At 42.7% G+C, this 22,754-nt stretch overlaps 1 protein-coding gene and 1 long non-coding RNA gene across 3 annotated transcripts in view; one reads left to right on the plus strand and one right to left on the minus strand.

The window, feature by feature from the left end:
* The window catches only part of LOC112558934 (adenylate cyclase type 9-like), a 32,610-nt gene extending 24,679 nt beyond the window's left edge, over positions 1–7,931 (minus strand). Inside the window, exon 1 of one of the 2 annotated variants that reach the window (XM_025229704.1) lies at positions 5,862–7,931. In XM_025229704.1, the coding sequence (XP_025085489.1) occupies positions 5,862–7,329 (1,468 nt within the window). In that variant the 5' untranslated portion in view covers positions 7,330–7,931. The remainder of the gene's footprint in view (positions 1–5,861) is intronic. The other variant, XM_025229705.1, reaches the window with a different exon arrangement.
* A 972-nt stretch (positions 7,932–8,903) lies between these two features.
* LOC112558935 lies at positions 8,904–20,134 on the plus strand. The gene is made up of 3 exons (XR_003098256.1): positions 8,904–9,595; positions 11,837–11,967; positions 19,421–20,134. It is a non-coding gene; the product is annotated as an uncharacterized LOC112558935 (long non-coding RNA).
* Positions 20,135–22,754: the final 2,620 nt, after the last annotated feature.

A 22,754-nucleotide genomic window follows, 5' to 3' on the forward strand; every position in this document is an offset into this window, starting at 1 on the left:
TAACGGAGACAGTCGAAACCGAAGGTACATACAGAAATGAAGGTTTGTGATCGGAACTATGTGTGTGTGTGTGAGAGAGAGCTCTTAGGTCCACATAATATTACGACATAATTTGTGTCAAACACAATACACCAGTCGAATACTTTCGGTTCTTGTTTGTTTGAACTTTGATGAACTTCTGTGTTGTAACTGTTAACATCAGCCCTCAAAATTAGGCCCGAGTCCTGCTGTCCTTTTCCTCACCCTGACCAACAGCAGGCGTTTCTTTGCTTTTAGTGCAAAACCTTGGGACAAAACCCTTTGCCGACTCGGCTTGCTGGGAGACTTCATACTCAAAGTTATTATCAAACCCAACGGGACTCTTTTATTCGCTGCGTTGAGATGCGCTCACTTCTTGCAGGATCCATTTCTGTGATGCGCGGGAGAACACCAGGCGAGATTTTATTTTTTTTTTTTTTTTTTTGGCAACTGACCTACGGAAGCAAGAAGTTGACAGCTGAACTCGATCGCTTTGTCTGCTTAGTTATTCTGTCCAAAATAAAAACCTACACCAAAACATTAACCCCAACCCTAACTCAAACCCCAGAAGCTGTCTCAGTCACTAATGTCTTAACCACACACACACGTGCGCGCGCACGCACCCTTTAATAAAAGCCTGCATAAAAACAAAAAATACAAAATCAATTTAAGAAAAAGACCCTACAAAGGCTGAACTGAAAATCACTTACTTCACGCACTTTTTTTTTTTTATAGGAGCTTCGACGAAAGCAGTCAACGGCTGAGCTACTTGAAGAACTACATTTTTTCTGGACACCATTAAAGGACAAATAAAAGAGGGTGTGCTCATGGGTGCAAGCACTGAGCCTGCTAATGCATGCATATACAGTGGCACTCAAATTAACTCAATTTGCATCACTTAAATGTTGGGACTGCCTAAGCAATAAGCTTGCACCCACCCAAACCACACATATAAAATGCACACATTCTTCCAGTATGATCAAACCTGCATTATGGTTTACATGAACACAACTGTCTGGTATTGCTTAAGTCATAACCAGAAAAAAAAGGTAAATAAAAATATGAAGTTATAATCTACAAAAATCTTTTTTACAATTTTTTCCTCTCCTCTTTGCAAACCTATGGCTTTACATGCGGCTTGCATTTTCAATCTAGACCTTAGCTTAAGGACTATATATTATGTACTGTCGCTGAAAAACATGCCCCCTCCCCACTTCCCTAAGCCTGCCTTCACAGATTCTACTGCTAGCATTGTCTATGCTCCTTAAGCACTTGCAAAATGCTACCTTTTACTTTCTTCATTTGTTATGTGGTGTGGGGTGCTGATTTACTGCATTAGACAGCTGATATGCTGTAAACCTTCATGGGTTCAACTGACCTTATGCTGTTTGCTTGTTCAAGATGCTAAACTAAAGTGCTGTACTTTCTACATTTGCACAAAAACTGAAAAATATGGAGTGAAGGAACTTTAACTGGTGTGTGTTGGTATACTAGTCCACTCATAAACTTTTCTGATAAAAATATCATGTCTTCTGTCAATTAGGAAAATGTTATTGTTCCTATTGATTGTTTTCATTACTTTTTGTAATTATTGTACTATGCGTATCTGTGTGTCTCCCTCTCACACACATGCATGCATGAACACAAACAGACTATCCAAGTGGGATTTACACAACACTAGTGACGAAGTTAATTTTGAAATAGGGATTTATAGTAGCAGTCAAAACAAATCCTTTCCTGCTTACGGATTCAACAGAACTGTCATATGATTGATAATGCTGCTCTCTTGTATTTGGAAATTAATTAATACACAGCACATAGTACTCTGTGCAGCGCTCTGCAGCACCACATGGCATGATCTTTCTTGCTCTCTTAAAATTCACCTTTTGTGCCCCAAGTTGTTATTCTTTTGTTTTAGGCCCCTGGCATGACACTTAAGTTCTATAAACAGCTCTCTGCAAGGGAACACAAAAGTGGCTGTCTTTTTTCAGCTGCTGCCTCTCATTCATTGAGCTAAAAACATCTCTTATGCACATTGCTTCAGTAGCTTCTCTCTCCTCAGGTAAAAATGTTCTGCAACAGCTGGAGAGCATGCCTTTATAATCTCTTTCTGCTTTGAGTAATTCTTTTAGAAACTAAAGTTACAGTTAATCATTTTATATCTTTTTTAAACCTAAATGTGTCTTAATGGGGAACGTCATAGGGTAAATAATAGATTAAAAACGTTTGTGCAAACCTTTGTCTCAGTCATATCATCATTCTACTTATACATAGTCTATTCCCCTGCCAAAAAAAGCCTCAGTTGGCTAGAAGGAAATATGAGTCTGACCAGATTCTATATTATTAGTACTGATTAGAGATACAGCCAGATTGAAATGTTTGCAAGGAAAAAAGGTCTTTAGCGATGAGTTCTTAAGTATGTGCTGCTTATTTAGTTATTACAACATGGACCACCTCTATGGTCACCTAACACTTTTCACAGATTACCCAGTTTCGCATGAAACTGTCTTGAGCTCTTGGGAAATAGTCAATGACAATACTTCTTCAACCCTACCCATCTTCATTTATTTTTGGCATAAAAATTACTCTCTCCTTATTTTTCATGCTTGACTCTTTATTATTCTTGTTATTATTGTAACTGTGGCAAAAAACAAAGCACAACACTGAACTTAAACTTACTGCTCTCCCTGAATGACAACTGAAAGCTTTAGCCTTTTACATTAATAGATCATGGGTGTTCTTTCAACTTTCATGGCTTCATTTCAACACAAATTATAAGTAGTTACACCTGTGTAACAACAGGCACAATAAATCAGAACTAAATTTGTCATGTGACAAAGTCAAGTGCATTTATGTTAAACTTCCAGTCACTCCTGCATTAATAATGTGCTCTATATACTTCAAAACTTGTATTTAATTAGGATCCACTTTATTTTTCAATAGCTTCATTGTAAAATGATCAAAAAAAAAAATGATACAGCTAACAGTGAGTTTCACTTTTAGTATTATTCAGATTGCAAAAAATGCTGTTACTTAGTTGTTAGGAACAATCGCGAAAAAAAAAAAAGAATGCCACACACACGCACACACATTCTCTCTTTCTTTTGCATCCATGTGAAGTTGTCAGGAGAAGATATCAGTGACACATTAAAATCAGATTAAGGAGAATCATTTATGCTAATCCTTTATCTTTAACAAATCTTTTACCTTTATAATCTATTAGAAGGACAAGACCTCCATCTCATATTACCAGTCTGTCAGATAAACTACTGCTTCCCTTGTGCACTAACTGCTGATTCCTATTCATGACAAAGCCAATCATTTACACAATGACCACAAGAGGTATTCAGACAGTAATAGTAGTGTGTGTGTGTGCCTGTACAGGTGCAGGTGCATGTGAACAGGAGAAACAGTACACGGAACTGAAATGACTGGTAGGATTTGAATGAGCTTTTACATGTGTGTTATTGTGAGATTATATTAAGCTTACCTTATCTCTGTCATAACTAAAGACTAAAAGCTTAAATTAATTTCATACATAAACTAGCATCAATAAAATAAATACTTCAAAAAAATATGTATTAAAAAAATCAAAAGCATCAAAACAAGCTTTTAACTACTCCTTATCCCTCACCCATGTTATGGTGTTGTACGCCTTTCTTTCTTAGTGTAACTATTCAACTGCTTCAAAAGCAAGGGGCTTTAACTAAGGAAAATCTGGCCTGAAATAGTTTATACAAACATAATTATCAAATTACACTATCAGATAGAGCATGCTGGCTTTGAAAACTAAATCAGACTAAGCTAGTAATTACCAGCACACTAATATCTCTTTTCAGAAATCTTCATGCAGAGGTGAACTCCTCGGAATTAATAATAATGCTGCTTTTTTCCCCTTGATTACAAGCATGCACCTGTTCCAACAATGTGATTTCATCCTGCATAATTTAATTCTACATTTATTTAGCATTCTGAAATCCTAATCCATAAAATTGTAACCTAGTGAGGCTGTACTAATGTTTTTGTGGAAAATGCTATTCTCTAATTCTGAGACAAAACTGTTTTAAAAAAAAAGGATGATGCACAAAAATTAGTGCTTGACTTTGAAAGGCATGCAGTTTGAATCTCCCTGGTACAAAGATGGGAACAATTTGATGTTTATAATAACCTTTGTGCAGATTGTTTATTTTTAGTGACTAAGCAAACATTGTGTGTTTATGTGTGCCCACCATACATAAAACCTTTCTTTCTTTATTTGTCAGGCCATGTGCTAGGCTCAGAAAGAACAAAACTTTCAAGATGACACTTACACTACAGTATAATGGCTGTCACTGTTCTGTAATCTGCTATGAAGGGAAGCTAAAACGTGAGCTGTGTGCACAAGCTGGTCGCCAAAGAAAGCAGCAAGTGCAGGGAAGAAGGAGCCAAACAGTGGCATCCACAACCCCTCGCATGCAAGGAAAAGCCATCATCACTGCTAGCACTGTGGAGCTACCAGACAAGAACTTAAAGCCTGTGAGACATGCATGGCTTTTTTCTCTTTTTTTTAAACTAGTACTGACCTGGGTTTCAAAACTTAAGATGGTAAGTACCCCTTTTCTCTTTCATATTAGACTGTAACACAATAAATATTACTGTCAATGCTTTCAGAACAACTTTCTTACTGCTGAGAATAAAAGATCTTTACACATTCACCACTGAGAAATATTTTCAGTTAATATCAGCAAAGACTTGTAATTAATCTTTGACTGACAATAACCTGGTAAGATGGAAAGATTCAGCAGAAAAATCTAAGCATGATTCATGGTGAACAATGATTAACTAAAAACCTAATAAAAGCGAATATCCACTTTGTGAAGAACATCACAGTGACTCCCTCATAACATGACACTGATGTCCCTCTACAATGCTCCTTTGACTCCATATTGTCATTCCATTAAACAATATACAAAAATTATATTAATTATATTAATATTCCTCTAATCTGCACATCAAGTTTTCTTAATTAATTTTTTTCTCCTGACATAATGTATAATTCTGCTTAATCAAGGCATAAGAGAAACATATTTTTACTTATTTTAGGCATTGATGCATAGTCATTACTTCTAAGTTTTAAAGCATTTTTATCTAAATCCAAAAATCTGTGTTTTTGTCATAGTTTATGTTACAATGCGTATGCTGACAAAAGAATTATGAGCTAATGATTTTACAAGAAACATTAAATGTAGTTCATGTGGGTTCATTTTAACACCAAACAAATCCCTCTGATTTCCACTGAATGACCAGATAGTCTAGATTTTGGATCCATAAAGATCTCTAGATATAAAACTGATCATAAAAAAATGACTTTGCCATATAGGATATCCATCCACCTGATGCAGTGGTGTACAGCAACAGCCTTAACTCCTGCTAATTTGTAGATTAGTAATAGGCTAATATCTCTTGAAGATAAAATTACAAAGCTACCTTTTATAAGCCCTGAGATTTACTTATATTTTGCAAAATATATTATGTTAATGAAAACAAGATGTTCTGACATATAACTGGAGCCCATATCCAAAGGAACCAACTTAAGAAGAAAATGAGATATAACATTTCTCACAACTGCTTTGTGGGAAACAAAATCATGAGAAGAAAAATAACCTCTTCATAACTTTTCAAAAAACACTTATGACACATGAGCATATCTTCCTCAATAGCTTCGCATGAAAACAACACACTCTCAGCTGTGTCTCATACTAGTAGTTATATAACACTGCTATTTTATAGTCATATAATTATTAATTATAAACTAAAGATACATATATCTATAAAATATAGTTATGTGTTATGATAAAACGTACCTGGTACGTCCTCTCCTTCCTCCACTTCATACTTGTCTTTCAAGAGTTTATAGGAAGCTTCAGAGATGTGCACCATTCCTGGCTTGCCAGTAGATTCCATCGTGTTGGCAAGGGTCACATCATTGGACCACACATCAAATTTGAAGCGCCTTGTTCCAACAATTCCACAAAGAACTGTGCCAGTGTGCACACCCACACGCATATTCACGGACTCGTTGTTGTCCTCATCAAACTCTTTGATGGCTTTGATCATGCCCAGACCCATTCTTACACAACATTCAGCATGGTCTGGCTGTGGCTCTGGGCAACCAGCAACACAGTAATAGCAGTCTCCAAGAGTACTAATTTTCTCACAGCGTATCTGTGAACACAGTTTGTCAAATCTGCCAAACAAGTCGTTTAGGAGACCCACAAGATGTTCTGCTGTTTTGTTGGAGGACATTTTTGTGAATCCTACTATGTCTGCAAACAAGATGCTGACATTATCCATCTGATTCATGTTGAAAGATCGGAAAATGATTTCACCCTTTGCACGCTTGCTTTTGCTTCGTCTCTTGCGTCCATCTCCAATGTCCTCATCTTCATCCTTTTCTGGCCTTGCTTTCATTACTGCTTGAGCAACAGATGGGGGCATGAGGGAATGGATCATGCGCTCCTTGATCTGCTTCTCCACCTGAAGCTCACGCCGAGCAAGGACTGACTGGGCCACCTTCCAGAAATTGCTACGATGGCGCACTTGAGACATGATAAAAATGTGGATGCCCAGAAGGTGTAAACACAGGTGAAACAACGCCTTGCTGGCGATGAAGTAGATCGCCTGCATCTCTGAGTAGCGAACGGCTACTAACCATTCGTAAGCAATAGAGTAGAGAAACCCTACTGAGACGGATACGAGAAGAGGCAAAGGAATGAATGTATACAGCAAAAGTAGCACTTCTAGAGACGCTGCGAATGTTCCTATGAGCGAAATGTTTGGATTATCAAACGCAAAAGTTGCCAAAAGTGGTCCCACCAAAAGCAACGACAAGATGATTGAAGTTTGTAAGTGAAAACGCTCATAAAGTTTGAAACGGGTCAGGACCAAGATGAGCACACAAACAACAGCCAAGACGATCGCTCCTGCCAGAAAATGAGGCCATTTGTCCAGCTGTACGCAGCCAAAGAAGATACTCCAGGCGATGCAAGCCACGATGATGTAGATCAAGGCGTGCTGAAAACGGCGGCGATAGTGCGGAAAATACTGTCGAAACAGTTCTTTTTCTAGAGTTGGAGAATCGAACTTTGGGTTCCACCAACTCCCTGACGCCCGCTCGAACAGCATAACATTTTTTGACTTGGCAGGGCCTAAGGCCGTACTTTTGGCTCTGTTCTTTGCTGGGGACCGAACCTCTATTTGTACAGATTCGGGGGTCGCCCCATCGTAATGAGCAAGGCTGTTTTCCCCGTTCATGTCCCTGTTGCTCGCCATCTTGGGGTGAGAAAAAAACTCAAACGTTTACTGACTGCGAGCAAGTCCGGCTACTCTGCGAGTTCGCAGCTAGGAGCAGACGATAGAAAATCAGCCGACGATGCTTACACAGTCATGTTGTTTGCTGCCAGCAGTCACAACACGTACGTATCCATTGCTTATTCTGCTTCTCTCCAAAAACTACTGCAACCACAACAGACGAGCGTTTGTGTGTTTCGCGGCGGTGGCGGACACGATATGTCTACACCTGTCAGTTTTGCCTTCCCACCCTCACAGAGAACTCTTCAATTTGGGAACAGCACTCCGCCTCGTGTTCGCTCATCGGCCACTAGGGTCAAACGTTCAGTCACGGTTTCTCTTTAGTAAAGCTCGACCAAAGCAGGCAAAGAACTGTTTACCAAAAGCAGAAACTCCAAGCGAGTGACAGAAGGGAGCCTCTGATCGGATCGAGTGCCCTCAGCTCTTCACGGTGGCTTCTGCCGAGGCAAGCGAGCGCGCGTGTAACTGTGGTCGTTGTGTTAGTCGCCATTCCGCTTTCCTCCCGCCTCCCCTCACGAGCTGGCGCGCCGCTTTGATTCTGACGATCGGCAAGCCGCTCGACCTGACGCCAGCGGAATGCGAGGTTAGGGGACGGGGCTTAGTATTCAATGAGTTGTGATTACTATAAATTTCACGGGTCTGTCGCAAATTATCACAGAGCGAAGGCGTTCCTTTCTGTCATGAGGGGCGTCAACATGTTTTATTTATATACACACGTATAAAGTAAACATACGCGAGCACAATTCTACTGCTATTTTTGCAGTAACAAACCCCTTCTCGATCAGTACAGCATTTATGTTGAGAGTGCAGTCACGAATCCTAGCAATGAAAAAATCGCGAATGCTACTTCAAAAAGGAAAAAATCAGAAATGCCTTACTCTTACAACAGGCGATAATGGCTGCAGAAGTACAGTCCCTTTTCTCGACTTTTGCCTACATTTTTATTCCTCGTTGGGTTTTCATTTTACTGAAAATTATTAGAGCTTGCAGGTACATTTATTTGTGCAGGACCGATCTTGTAAGAACGCGTGCGTATGATCTGAGGTGAAGGTGTCAGCAATGCGCCACTAGCACTCAGTATATTATTATTCGTGCCGTTGAAAGCAATGCCTCAACGAACCGTGTAAGGTAACACACAAAATCGGTTAATTTGGAAACTGCAGTAGCCTGATCCAAGTCTGAAAAGATCGATCACATTACAGAAGAAATTTCTCTTGCTATAATTAACTTAGTTTGTCCCTCAACCTTTATGTCATGAATGCCAATGGCTTCGGTGTTGCGAGGAGGTAATTCAGAATATCACTTGTTTAATTTCTGGTTTCTGTGCAGTCACTAGTGACGAAAGGTGAATAAGCTGATTTTTTTACGATCGCTGATCATGAAAATTAGTCCACTGTAGTTGCCTCGCAAATATATTCACTAAGGAGCTTAGCAACTTTTCTATCTTCTTTCTGAAGTCATTGTCTCCTCAACTGCCCCCCTGTTTACAATCTCTGTCAAAGTTGCCATGCCTCTGTGTGTGAGAGAGAGGGAATGTGATGTTCATTCATTGTCTCGATGTGAACTTAAGATAGTAACCTTTGGCCCTTACTGGCGTACAGTTGTGTCAGTGTAAACAGATGCACACACACACAAACACCCCTTCTCCTGCACCATTGATCTCCAGCACACACTAGAGGTAAATCGGAAAGGCGAGGTGGCCGTGGGACTACTGACCTCAATCAGTTTTTTTCTATAATGTTGCCCTGGGGGCTTTCTCTCTGGAGGAGGGCACGTCATGCAGGTGTCTGCACACGTGGCCTAGACAGCGTACCTAACAATACCTAAAAGTCCGCCTTCTGTCTGTAATTTAGGAAGGCTTAAAAGAGTGTCATCAGGTCAGCACCCTCCACACCATTCACGATTGCCAACTTACAGCATTTTAAACTTTCAAGATTCAGTCCAGTAATTCCAAAGGTCAAGATCTTATCTGAGTTTATTAATTTTTTTTAAGGTCGTTGGGTAATGAAATGTTAGAAACCTCTTTTCTCGGGGCTAACTTTTCTCCCTTGCAGCCGTCCCTTTCTCCGACCCTCTATGAAGTCAGCTGAGTCGAGTGGGGGAGGTTTCCTTGCTCAACACGGGTATAGAACCGGTGCGGCCGACTGGGACTCCATTGCTCTAACCACTTGGCTCTCCGTTTCCCCAAACCCTGACATGAACGTCAACGGTGTTGAGAAAGCGGAAGGTAGGTACAGTATGCAAGGCATGGGTGACATGGGGGGTCAGAGGCGTGAAAGCAGCAGCTGGGGACGTTTGCAAAGGATAGGTGACAAGAGGTCGCAGCCTGGAGAGCGGCTGCATCTCTCCTGTCTGGGACACAACCCTAACGTTGTGATCGAAATATTGAGTTGTAGGGAGGAAGTAACCATTGCGTTTGCGACGCTGCTTGTGACACCTAGCTTTGTTAAAAATCAGGTGTCATTTTTTCTTTTGAGGGAGTTGGGGTGCAGGAGGTCAAACTGCTGATGGGGAAACGCACGTTTATCGGCCCCTGGCCATGTAGCTCTCCTCCCCTCGTCCTTTCCGGGAAACTATCGGTTTCCTCGCTCCGACCAAGAGGTGCCTCGTTATGACAAGCTAGGGACCCTTCCCAAGAATCTAAAAACAAACAAAAGAAACTCGTTAGCAGGACATCAGGCAAATCAATCAGACGCCAAAGCCAGAGGACGGTTGCCGGATAATGCTGAAGACAATTTAGCTTGATTAGATAGTCTCTCTTTCTCCCTCTTTCATTCGCACACGCAGACACACACAGAGAAAAAAAAATACGCAGGCAGGCAGGCGTATACACATTCAACCTCACTGGCATCCTCTCCTAATTAGCATATGTTGGTGCAGGAAGAAGGTATGCAACCCTTTTTTCCAATCATGTGCTAAATAAAGATGCACGGTTGCTGCACCGACAAACGTGTACGTACTAACGGCAGCATAAGATTTTTCAAGTTAAACTGAATGGCCAAAGCAGACCCACCAGCGAGATATGAACCCAGAAAAGCCAATCCTCACTGTACTGGTAACAGACTAGCTGTTTAAGACCATAGAAATTCTTCAGTTACTGCATGTAAAGAGACTAGGGACTGTGTGCTATTTCTTTATCCGTCTTTCTCTTCTATGTCTCTCATCTTCTTTTCTTCAATGAGCCTTCTGATGGCTAGAAAGGGAGAGGGTTTCCTAGGCGAAAAAAGCACAGGAGGGTTGCTATGCTGATAAAGGGCGGAATTTGTCATAGGTACTGCATACATATGAGGTGTGCTCCAATACTTGCTCATCTTTCTTCCGTTTTCTTTTCCGTTCAGTTTTACTCTCTGAATATTTATGTACTTGTATGCTTCTCGGATGTCAGGTCATCAATAATATCCGGATTGTGTGCATGAGATGTCGCGAAGATAAGTCTTAAGCTGCCGGCTTCAACTGCAGGTAGACTTTGCTAAGCTTCATCTGAATAGTCAACTTGCCTCTCGAGACAGGAGACTCGTTTTCAAGACGATACATGGTTTGGAAGTGTAAGCCATAAATCGTATTCTCAACTTAAGTCCGACTTAAGACTTCACATACAACCCAGCTCAGATGACATCTGGCTATTGTTACATCTTTGGGGTCTGTAGAAAATTAATTAAAACAAATGACTATCCGGCACAAATGGACTGAAATCTCGTTAGTTATAGCAGATGATGGAGCGTTCAACCACAATAATTTCCTGTCATCGTACCTCATGCGGAAAAGGTGTTACAAAGAGGAAAGAACGAAAGGATCGAACTAAATGAAGAAAATGTAATTTGTAGAGGGTAACCTGTCATATGATCTGTGAAGTACATCTGAGAATGATACCACTGATATCAGTTTCTGCACTAGCGGTGTGGATTAACCGTTATCAGGTACAAGGTGCAGTCTGTGCGCACAGCTCAGCGACTCATATTAACAGAAGATGTAGTCTGTGCAAGGTCCTTACAGACATACAACAGCTCAGCGACTTCTGTAGCAGCTGGACAAGGCATGTGCGTTACACTTGTCTGACTCCAGCCCCTGTGACCCTCAACCCGAACCTTACAGAAGGCGGAAGCTACAATGAGTCAGTCCCACAATTATCATGCGAGAGAACGAGCACCTAATGTTCTTCGCAGCGCTCAGGTGACAATACCCAAACAGTCGTACCCGATAATCGATGCGTTTCTAGTGTGGCGGCACGGCAGGCAAGCTGCTGCTGGTGTGAAATATTCTTTTTTTTTTTTTCTGCCTGGTCATGTCGGTCACAAGATGTCGTGTGCACACAGAATACGATTTGGTGAAATGATGGCCACCATCACGTTGTTTGGCGTTGTACGAGTGTGTGAGAAATATTGTGGCAGTGGTCGTAGAATGTCGGTTGGTGCATCTGCCTTGTGCTCATCTGGGCCCATAGCTAGTTCGGCATTTGTTTTCTGTGCAGGTGCCTTCTGTGGGGTGTGTCTATGTCCCACATATCCTCGCCTTGGGTCACGAGAGGGCGAGAGTTAGTACTGACCAACGGGCGACACGGGCTTTAAGATAACTCTCAATAAAATATGAGGGGAAGCGAAGGTAAGGAGGAGAGAGAAAGGGAAAGAAAAAGTGAGATTACTTTGCTGAACGAGGTTAGTTGCAATGCGAGTTTTTCAAGATTCAGGACACAGAGTTCATTCAGTTTTCACTAAAACCCTCCCCTGCTCTCTGTACCCCACTCAGTCACCCTTCTTCCCCTCCCCGACCCTTCCTCTATCTCAGTCTTCCTTCTTCCCTGCATGGTTGCTACTCCTTGCACCACCAATTCAGGCGTGAAAGTGCAACAACAGCTGGGCTTGATGGAAACCTCGAAAATGAACAGCATTAACGAATGACTCCTCCTCAGCTTTAAAGATGCGTATTTCCAGCACTGATCTCTCCGCCCCGTCCTCCTCCACTGTTCCCCTCTAACAGCATTAACGCGTGAGTGTTTGCTGTAAATGTTAATCATAAAGCACGAATACTTCAACTGTCCGTTTCGTAGTAAAATTGAAGATGAATTTTTGTGTAACCGTGCTCTGGATTTGATTATTGAGGGATACAATATCATTTCATTGCTAATTCTTTCCGGTACAAGCAAAATTACAGTAAATGAGGTCTGTGGTAATGATCCTTGACTACATGTATAGAGTGACAAGTGACACAAGAAGTTGAAATGATTAAACACTGGGGTGCGGTTGGAAAGCAGTATCAAATATGCCGAAATTTAAAAAAAAAATGGATGCTTTAGACAAACACTTTTGTTGTCGCGGATAGCAGATGCCAGAAAGACTGGTAACTGAGCCTGTGTGCGTGCATGCGTTTATGCGAGCTGTGTGTGTGCATGTATGCGTGTGTGTGTTTGTGGGAATTCGCTACAAAATCCTAGCAATGCCAGGACAAGTCTGGCGATGTCGCACACGTTTTCTACGCCACCGACCCCGCTGTCATTCGCCACGCAAGTCTGTAATTACACCAACGAGCGCTTTCCCGGGAGCTCAAACGCCGGCTCCAGCTGTTGTTCCCTCCACGTGGGCCCAAAGTTGCCATAGAAATTTCCAGTGATTAAGTCAGAGAATTATTCGTGTTTTCCACTCGAGTGCATAAACGCGCAGCCTCCTGCTCGGATCGCGACGGCATCTGGGACAGCCACCTGTGTAGCCACATGTTCCAGAGGTTCATTTTTCTACTGAAGCTAAGCAGGTGGGCAGGGAGTGGTGTGGGTGAGGTCGTGGAGGCAAGCATCAATTTAGTCCTAAACGGTAGAGGAGGAGAGTCGTATTGATTAGCATGAGTAATAATAATAATGATTGCCCTTATTTTTAGTGCAGCACAGTGAGGACTACATCATGACTGTGGTCAGTCTTTGAAAATTAGCATTGGAAAATCACGTGCAAAATGGCGTTGAATGGGACATAAATGCAGTTACCGAAGATACCATTGTTAGTGTATGTATTTAGTATATATGCACTTATTAATGTATTTTTATTTATTTACTTCCTAGCATATGTCGCTGACAGTATTGACTCTTTCATCTGGGTCTGTCCGTCTGTCTGGCTGGCGGGCTGGCTTGGCCGTCTACTATCACCTGCATCTGTGCCAACTCACGTAGCTATAAATACATACAAAAGCGCGCTCTATTTCCACGCGCATAAATGCAGTGAATTTGCGCAGTGGCATAATAACAGCAATAATTTAGACCAAAAATCCCCGAAAAGACCTGCCAGCGGATCCAGCTCGCCCCAGGTTTCCGTTCGACCCTCCTTCCCAGTCGCCCCCATTTCAGGATAGAGGTCCATAAATAACAAGGACATTGAGATCGAAATACGTCGATGAGTAGGGGCGGGGTGAGGGGGGAGGGTGCAATGTACGGTTAGTCACTTAGGTACAGCGATCGCCTGTAGTGGCCCTCGCCAGACGTCCAGTCTCGCTAAATCACGCGCGGCCGCACGAGATCCACAGCTCGTAACTCGAGCCTCTGGTCGAAGCTGCTGGTGGCTCGTCGGTGTCAGCAGCAGCTTCTGCGTGTCTTCACGCACTTGCGGAAATGGGTGTCGCATGATGGTAGACTTCAAGATTCGATGCTGCTAGAACTGTGTTGCCAAAACCGAAGGAGAGATGACTACCACAGTCTGATTGTGTGTCTGTGTGCGCGCGCGGGTCAGTAGAAAGCCGTGTGAAGTACATGAAGACATGATGGTGGGGGAGGGCAATTGGTATTTTGCGCTGATCCAGCAGCTAAGGCTAGATAACGACAAGGCCGTCAGTCCTGTAAACTGATGCCACACGCAGGGAAAGAACGAGAGCTGAACCCAGGACAGCCAACCCTCGTGGTATTGGTGACAGGCGCTAATCGTTGCGTCAACGGACCGCCCCAACACAGAAGACGGGAAAAAAGCAGTGCAAACTGCAGTCGATGGCAAGATGATTGTTTATCCCCAATTTTGCCTTGACCCTCGCGACCTTTCTGGTTGTGTTTGATCGTGATTGCGTCGGAACTCTGTCGTCTGCGGCATCCGATCTGAAAACGTTTCTTCGCTCTACTTCCGGCGCATGCGTAGTGCTCATTGGTTGAAAGGTGGGCTCATCAAAATTCTTGTTATGTTGCCATTCAGAAGAAGAAGGTAACTGCATTGTGATTAATATTCTGATTGGATGACAGAACTCTTGCACTTTTTTTTTTTTGTATGTTTCTATTCTTTTCTGCTCTGAAAATCCCCACACCTACAATCATGCCGGTTACGTGGGGAATATACCTTGCAGATCTTGGACCGACTTTTGCCGATTCTCTATAAACTCAGGTCTTGAAGACTTCCCTAGAAACGATTAGACATAAAAACACCTACACTCACAAAACGGGGAGACAACATTCAAAAGGTTGTATTTCACGACAGACAACAATAGTGCCTGAACTAATAAAACTGGCATATTGCATATGACAGGCTGTCACCTACTGAGAGCATTTTTTTTTTAAAACTTGCAGATAAAAAGAATAATCAGGAATAGAAGCTTTTGAGGGCAAAACAAATAGTTGTGTGTGTACGAATGTTGATGGCAATGTGATGGGAAGAGAAATGAATGGTCATGAGAGTGACAGAGGAACTGCTGTTTACACAAAACGATTTCATTAGCCGGCCTCTGGGCCCATTTCAATGAAAGGAGAAAGAGAAGTCGAGCAAGACAGGGCAGGACAGAGGGAGTGATTTAGGTCAGAGGAGATTTAAAAAAAAGAAGAAGAAGAAATGGACTGTGATTACAAAACGTGGGAACTTGGCACGATGTCCGTCTCATGTAGGGCCCGTGAGATCGAAGACCTCACCCAGTGGAGTCTTGAAGACGTGTCGACTCGGGAGGAAAGAAAAACGTCTTTGAAGGGTAGGGGGGAGGATCTCTAGTTCACACTTCCCCTTCCTGCTTCCAACATTTCTCTCCATCGCGCGCTCGCACGCACTTGCAGGAATCAATCAGTTTAAACACGGCGAGGTTAAAGGTCGAAAGGAGCGGTACGTGTTCATTCCGCTCTATCCTTCCTCTTAGTTCTTCAACTCTTTTTCTCCTCGAGAGACTTTTCATCCTCTTGCCAACTCCTGCCTCTCTTATCTTTTTTTTTTTTTTTTTATACGAATTCTCTCTCTCGTCTTCCACATACACAGGCGAGCACAGGCGCCTTGATACACACGTACGCACACACACGCGCACCGTACACAGAGTATGTATGAGAAGCCGATTCTCAGGTCCACCACTTTTTTGGTGAAGCTACTTGAAAAGCTTTCTATCCAAAATAACTTTTAACAGGCGAGTGCTGGTTCTAATTACAGACTTTACAGGAAAGCTCCAGGGAACGTTTTTGTGAGCTTTTAAATACTAAAACCCTCTTTTGTTGTCTGTTAGCCATGTCTTCTGCTTTATCCTCTTTTTTTTTGGGGGGGGGGAGGGGAATTGTGTGCTGAGGGATGGGGATGAAGTGTTTGTTTTTGTTCGTCAAGCAGCCATCGATGACCTCCTTAATGGACAGAATTATGGGCCTGGATTTCCACTTAACACTACTTAGTCTTTGCGTCTGTCCTGAGTGAACTGTTTTTGTTCCTTTGAACTGTGGACAAAAGTCGCAGAATATCGCCGTATGCAACCGGTTGCATGGAGTAAAACTGAGACGGCGACCCTCTCACCCTGAATCTTAGCAGCATCTTCACAACCGTCACTTTCAGATTTATTGTGTTCACATTATTTTATTACTGTAGGTAAGCGGATAACCTAGTGGTTAGAGCGTCCATCCATTTATCCCTTAACTAGTCCCAGCTAGTACCCCGTTCATGTAAATCTTTGGTATCTTTACCTTTTACCATACGATTAGCAAAAATTGAAGGAGACAACATTTCTTTGAGAATTCCACAAGGAAAGGAAAACGTTTATGAGGCTCCCCAGACCACCATCTCCCTCTTTCAACCCTTTCTTTTTCTGAAGTGGTGTATGGCCATCCAACTTTCGATTGTCACGAGGAAATCTTGTATTATTAATAAAACAAACATTTACATAGTACACATGATGGGTGTCCACTAAGTGCGTGCTTACGACAGTATTGTGATAGGTTCTGGGGACAATGTACCCGTGTTTATCTAAGACAGAACGATCCACACTTGCGTAAATGGTCTTGTGACCCAGACAGCGAGGCCTTCCATTCATTTCGTGCTTTCACTAGCTCAAGGGTTCTTTCCTCGGAATTGGCTCAATATTCTTTTTTCCCCAAGCAAACAACACGCACGCACACTCGCAGGCACACACACCATCTTTTGTCCACCGCATTTTTTACTCTTCATCCAGCTGCAAGTCGATCCCCTACAGAAGTCCCGCAATGGCTGGGAGCAGTGTGCAGGCCGAAGGGGGGAAAAAAAGCAACAGCCGATGTCGTCTGCAGCTGATCAATCTCTGTACATGCGTGCATGGACAGATATTTCATTTATATATGGTCGTGGACCATCGTTATCAGGGAGGAATAATAACAAAAAAAGCCACTTGTTTACTTCTACCATCTACAAACTTCAGCGTGCAGCGAAAGAGGTTAACAGTTGCAGGATGTCAGGATACTGCAGGATGTCAGGATACTGCAGGATGTCACTGCAGGACACATCTACGTTCTGAAGGCCTCAGCCAATGGGCACAGCTTGAAATGTGGACTTCCTTGTGTGCATGGCGATGTGTGCGCGTGAGAAAGGTATTCACCTAGATATGGGGAGATAAAATAATATACTGAACTTTACCCACCTATTAGAACATCCTTTTACACGCCACTCGCCCTTACATGTGTGTGTGTGTGTGTGTGTTTTGTACAAGATTTTCATTTCAATTGCTGATGGCATATATTGCAAATGCCCATGGTCTTAGGGTCTCAAGACCCATTCGCTATGCAGAAATGCAATTGCATATATATATATACATTTATAGCGCTCCCTTCACATCATACTTTCGTTTCTAAATCCCCATTCCCGGTGGTCACTGTGTGGGTGTAGCTATAGCTCTCACAGGCTCATAGGCAGCGCCAATGCCTGTCAGCAATCGCAACATCTCCAGGGCCTACAAGGACTTGCGCATGGCTGAAGGTAATGTAATATTATCGTAATATCGCTGTAATGTTTCATTAATGAGGCTGAAACCAGCGAATGATGGCAGCAAGCATTCAACCGAGTGCATTCTCTAGTTACTAAGAGAATTATTCTAAGTTCCAGTGCTGGAAAAGGGAAAAGAGTGAATATCTTTCTATGTGTGAGAGAGAAAGAGAGAGAGAGGAGGGATTGGGAGAGTTTGAGACTATTTAACTGATGTATTTCACAAGCTTTAAAAGAAAAGATGATACAGTTAATACAATAATACTTGTAATCAAATGATTCATTTCACATTTTAAAAAATGACAACCTAGTAAAAATCTGTCTTTTGTCGCAACTCTCTAAGGCACACAAGCCAGCACCCTCTCACTCCTGTCACCCTCCCCTCCACGACAGCAAGTAGTTGATATGCGTGTAGGACAGTGGCAAGTCTTGCATAAACCAGTCCTTAAGTAAGCCATTACTAGGCTCCTCACACTTGTGGCAATGAGCTCAACTGGTAAAACCTGCAACACCACCCGCCGTCTGCCCAGCACCTCCCGTGACGCCCTCGTTAATAAAAAATAACGCACAATGATCGTTAATTGCAGCGGCGTGCGCTCCGGCTAATTAAAAATTCAGTTCTTCTTGTTCCACCTTTTATTTTCTTTTAACTTTTCATGGGTCGGAAAGGGGAGAAGTGGAGGGATTTCATTTCCTTTGGAGAGCACGAGCCTGGAGAAGTAGCTTTGTGCATCGCCCACGTGCTTAGATGTTTGTGTAAAGCGCGCATTTCTTGGACATTTGATGTGCGCAATGTACGCAAAATGCTTCAGTTTTATACACGCATCATGGCCGAATTTCATGGATGTATTATGATCGGATTTTATGAACGCGCTATGCCCAGATTTTATGGCAGTACTGCACTCGCCGTGTCTGTGTGTTGTTAAGATGTGATATCTGAAACTTGTCCATAGGTTACGATCGTGCACGCGTGAATGTGATATCGTCTGATATATGCATGCACTCCAAGTTGATAAAATTTATGTACTCATCGTATCCCGATTTACGAGTTTTTTTTCACAATTTGTGCAAGTATTTTTATGTGCTCACTATGACTAGATTTTATGGTTGTATTGCGCATGCTTTGTGTTTATCTTGTTAATGTGTCATTGTTGTTGTTCTCCTTCGACTATTATTTGTCAAACTTGGAGGCCATTTTGAGATAAGACTGGCAGTCATCTGAAAGTCATCCACAGCTTGGACATCGGTGACCGCCAGACCTCCGCCCTCAGTTCTTGAAGGTTTCTACACTCCTGCGTGGTTGGTTGTTGATGTGGGATACCTGGAGTTTACCTACATATTTGATCGTGCATGCTCTACCTCCATACGATTTATATGCAGATTGAATGCACGCATGATGGCAACATTTTGTGGAGTTTGGTTTCAAAATCTGTTGTAACTACTGTTCACATCCGTGTATGTGTGTGGTCTATTTTTTATTTATTTTGTTTACAGTTTGGCGTTAATTTATTTTTATTTACTGTTAATGTGCCTTGTAGTTTGACTGAGTATAGATTGTGTGTAGTTTGTCTGTAGATAGACTGTGTAGTGGTGTTGTGTCTATACTGCGTGCTGTGTACGTGTGTGTGCGTAAGAGTGAGTGTGTGTTCGTGTCCGTTGATGTTTTACGCCTATTATGTCTTTTTTTAATGTGCACTTATGAATATGACATGCTCATAAGCCAGAACCGTCCTCACAAGGATCGTGTGCTTGTGAAAGAGCTGTGTGGACATACCAGACGTAGCGTACATCACTGGTCAGTGGGGCATAACAACTATTTTCATTTCCCTATTTGGCTGTAAGCCTAGAGGGACATTTTTAGCCAAGGTCTTGGGCAGGTATTTTTATAAATTCCGTTTCATTTGTTGCAGTTGGTTTTGTGATTTCCTTTTTCCCCGGGTGGGGGTCCCCGTGCAGGAACCAACCAGGAGGCCGCTAAATATTGGATGTCTCGGCATGGGGACCGTACAGCTTCCGGCGTGGCGCAAGGTAGCCATTAAGCTGCTGGAGTGCCGCACTCCTCCATCTTCTGGACTATATCTCCTACTCTCTCTCTCTCGCTGCTGTCGGCTACGTGTGAACTTCGGACTCCATCAAACTTTATGGGGCGTTAGAGGCGCGAGAGGATCTGCTTTCGGCTGAAGAGGCGACAGTTCCTTGACCTTTATCTTTCCTTCTCATCTCCAGATCTTATAGAAGAGCTGAGAAAGCGAAGACATAAATTTTGGAGGCGAACTTCTTTTTTAGCAAAATGTTGAGCGATAGGCCGCGAAGACGTGGATGAACAAGAAGAACAGAGTGAACTTTGCTAATAAACCCACCCCAACCGTCGGCGAGGATGGAAACAGGACTTGTCCTTAGGGAAAACTGCTCGCAGGTGCAATGTATTTTTAGCGACTCATTAAGCTGTAAAGTAGCTTGATGTACGTGCATGCGTGTGTGCGTGCTTAAAACAGCATCTCCGTATCATATTATTTGGGCTTTAATTAAAAAAGAAGTTTAAAAAATCTGGACTCTACAGGTGACTACAGTCAGACATCAGCTATTTTTATTCATTCATCCATTGAAGGTATGGAGAAATTGAATTGTACACAATTAGCAGTTCACCCATACAATTTCCTCATAAAAAGTTTGAATACAGAGGGCTTGAAATAAAAATAAATAAGACAATGTTATATAAGAAAGGAAAACTTAATAATGATACTAAGGATGGCAAAGACGTTAATAATTTTTGTACTACATTAACATGACCTACACCAATGACATTACTTATCAAAGCTATCACAAATAATCTGTATAAATTGAATACTTTTTTTTCAGTAATGCTTTTCTGTGGTCACTCCACGATAACGCAATGGCAGTATCACGCAGTCGATCGCCTGTGGCCAGTAAGTGAAAAAGATGGTTCTAGACAGAGGTGAAACAGTAAACACCACTTAAGTTGATCAGCTGACATCCCAGTGCTAATTAGCGCGGCGACAGTCAGATACTACGCGCTAGGTCATCAGCCTGAGGCCGTATTCATGAAGCGAGGATAAGTCATTGTCCCGGGTAAATCAGGGACAAGCTTGTGTCCGCACTTATAAGGTGGAGTCAAGACTCCGTGGATGCTGCTTTACTCCTGGTATCGTAGTGATAAATCGGTGTCAAAGTAACATAAAGTAGCATAAAACAGTATCCGCGGGGTCTGATCAGTGTGTCATAACGACGTAGATAAGACGTTTTGCTTTGCTTTCCCCATAATGCCCCCGGGTAACGACGTACTGTCACTTTATGAACAGGCCCGACATGATTACACCGACTTGTGGAGGAAGGCTTCACGGTATATTATTAATAAAATGCTTACTAGCCACCACTAAAGCTAGAATCCGATGTGTAGGATTCATATCTCGTCTCGAGACACGCACTTCTCTCCTCATGTGACACCCGCTCACAGAACTGGCTGTCAAGGTATTCTCCAGACACTAGGGTTTCATCTCCCTTTATCACGTCAGTTCCTCGTGCAAAGAGAGAGGGAGGGAGAAAAGGTCTTTACCCATAGTGTGAAATCACAAGCAGACGCACTTGTCTATCAAATTAACCAGTCAGTCGTAAGGTTAAGGGCTCATATCTCGTCTCGGGTTCCAACACCAGCTCAGACGGCCCCATCTGCGAGGGTTTTGACCAGGTACTCCACTTTCTCCGTTTTTTATCGTGCGGAATTGCCGCTAGGTGGAAGCTCTCTCAAGCTCTACCAAACCAACCAACCAGCCAGCCAGACGAGAGAATGGTGGACACGAGCTTGCAGGAAAACACGTGGCAGGACCCGAAACGACCCAGTGGCACGAGAAGGAGGGAAAAGGGTCCACTCCAACAAGCGCGGTCCACTTCAAACGATGACTAGAACAAACTTAATCTGTCAATTACTCGGGGACCACCAGTCCTTACGACGGCGGCATGTCGGCTCGAGCGGCTGACTGGGTCTTTTCAGTCTGCTGTTGACTCTGTGGAGTGGCAATGGCGTCCTGGCGGAACGCGCCGCGGGGCAGTCTGGGAGTCGGGCCTGGGTACTAATCCGATTGGACGATGAGCGCTGTACGCCACCGCTAATGAACATCGAGCCTAATTCTGGCCACAAGCCACTGAGAGACCAATGGGGGGACAAGAGCCGAAGACTGCTTGTTTTTTTCAAAGTCGGTGAGGAGAAAGAAAATAGCTCACTTTCATTTACACTGAGGTCGGTAGGCAGAATAATCACATTGAGTGATTTGAATGTCAAATTTCTTTTACTCTCTCTCTCTGTCTGTATATATACAGATTGTTTACAGAACGAGAGCGAGATAGGAGGGGTTGGCAGAGCGAGACGGGAGTGGGTGGTGTTTAATATAAAGGCATAGCTAGCGTGTTTGATGAGATTGTCAAAAGGTAAATATTTAGACACGATGTGTTTTTGAATAACGGTAACAGCAGGGGAGAGATGGACTAAACAGTAATAAAGAGTTGATCCTCTTTAGTTCTGTTTTATTGAGAGCAGTCTATGACCCATGAACAGCCTATAAGCAGTCTGCTTGTCTCACAGGTGAGACTCTCGCGGTAATAACTCGTCACCCTCCCTCAGCGAACCTCTTCATCCTTTTATACTTGTGATGACCTGGAAGAAACATAGATATAAATCCGTGATAAAAGTATTTACATGCTAGTAATAGTGGGCCTTCTCAGACGGGTAGATGACCGACCTGACTGGCAAGAGCTCACCGGTGCTACGCTCCATCAGTTTGTTTCCCTACGACTGGCGAATGAAAGGAACATTGGTTAAAGGACAAACGGGACGGAATAATAATAATAAAGAATAAGAAAGTATACGTTACATGGACTGTACTCCAAATCCCTTCACTGCATTTGCATGAGCAAATAAGCATGGGGGACGGCTGATTTACAGTATTCCTTGACACATAATCAGCATCTTTGCCATAACCGACCTCTTTCATCATAACTAGTGTCTTTCATCACTAGTGTTCTTTATAATTCCTGCTGCATGACTTTTAAAATTCTCAGTTCCATCGAAAGTTGTCCGGTTTAACGTCCGGAGGTAACTTATTCGTTCAGTTGGTCATTGAAAATATTTAAGATTGAGTATTTTTAAGGTTCGCGACGCTTCACAAATGATGGAGGGAGCAATTGCTGAGATCAACGAATAATCGTCTTTTCCGTCTCAATGACGGAAGG

Source organism: Pomacea canaliculata, linkage group LG3 (genome assembly GCF_003073045.1).
Source record: "Pomacea canaliculata isolate SZHN2017 linkage group LG3, ASM307304v1, whole genome shotgun sequence".
Classification (NCBI taxonomy): Eukaryota; Metazoa; Mollusca; class Gastropoda; order Architaenioglossa; family Ampullariidae; genus Pomacea; species Pomacea canaliculata.